Source organism: Atta colombica, unplaced genomic scaffold (genome assembly GCF_001594045.1).
Source record: "Atta colombica isolate Treedump-2 unplaced genomic scaffold, Acol1.0 scaffold140, whole genome shotgun sequence".
NCBI classification, from domain to species: domain Eukaryota; kingdom Metazoa; phylum Arthropoda; class Insecta; order Hymenoptera; family Formicidae; genus Atta; species Atta colombica.
Window position 1 is genome coordinate 46297 of NW_017259229.1, and position 1125 is coordinate 47421.

The window sequence follows — 1125 nt, forward strand, 5'->3', positions numbered from 1 at the left end:
CGAATAATTTGGTGCGAGTAATCATGTCTACTTTTTTCTCTTCATTGAAATATTGCTTCGTTCCTCTCGTATTGTAATTCGTGTAAAGTAATTATGAATAATGTTTTCAGTATAACTCATAATTTTTGCTAAGTCGTGTAAAAGTTATCTCCGCGAGCGAATAAATTTTAAAGTGACAATATAATTTTATTTTATAAATTTATTCTTTTTAGTTGAACTTTTACACAATTTAGAATTGCTCCACCTTTAAACTTCCACGGTAAACTTCAACTCACTGTCTTGCTCTCTTATATTCTTTTATGCTCTAACTCTTTTACTCTTTTATCCAGTAGATTTACTACACAATTTATCGGAAGATAAACAAAGAAACTAGTCCTTATTTGTCTTTCTTGTCTCTTCATGTGAAAAAAAAAACAAAAAGATGATCCATACAAAAGTGGCATTTTTTTAGTGATATAGCTAAAGCTAAATCTATTTGCATCTGATAAAATTAGTAGACTAATCCTAAGTTTCCTTGCAGTGAATATTGCCGAAATTTATTACAACAGTTTGCGAATCATTGTCAAACATCTAACGGAGAGATTACTGATCCGGATTGGGTTGTCTATTTATCCAAAGAGCAGAACACTGAGCAATCCGCTCTAAAAGTCAATCGAAAGCTAGAAATACACGGACACTTTATCCCAGGTGTGCCACACATACGTGCTGCTGAAATATTCGAGATTGGATGTATTGCAGGCACGGAGAACAAATGTCTCGAGTTGGTTTCTGCAGAATGGAACAATACGAAAGTGACGCTGAAGAGGCATATTTTGTCAACATGTCGGGATGCTATAAAAGCAGACGTAGAAATCCTTAAGTAAGAATCATTCTATCAGAAATTTAAAAAAAGGGATACATCAAAATTATTCGTTTTTAAAATAGTTTACTAGAAATGAAAATATACAAAGAATTAGCCAGCTTATCATTCAAGATTCGTTCCTTAATTTTGGAAATCATAATTAGAAAGAAATATCTCTTCTTCTCCAATTTTCTAATAATTATTATATTTTTAGTAAAAACAGTATTTATAGAATTCAAGTTTGTGGATATATGTATTACTAATTAATATTTTTTATAATTTAT

The 1125-nt window shown here is 30.6% G+C and overlaps 1 protein-coding gene across 1 annotated transcript in view; it reads left to right on the forward strand.

Moving 5' to 3' along the window:
- Positions 1–1125, forward strand: part of LOC108684795 — a 15770-nt gene that overhangs the window by 9578 nt on the left and 5067 nt on the right. Inside the window, 1 exon segment of the mRNA XM_018189280.1 lies at positions 521–859. Within this exon segment, the coding sequence (XP_018044769.1) occupies positions 521–859 (339 nt within the window).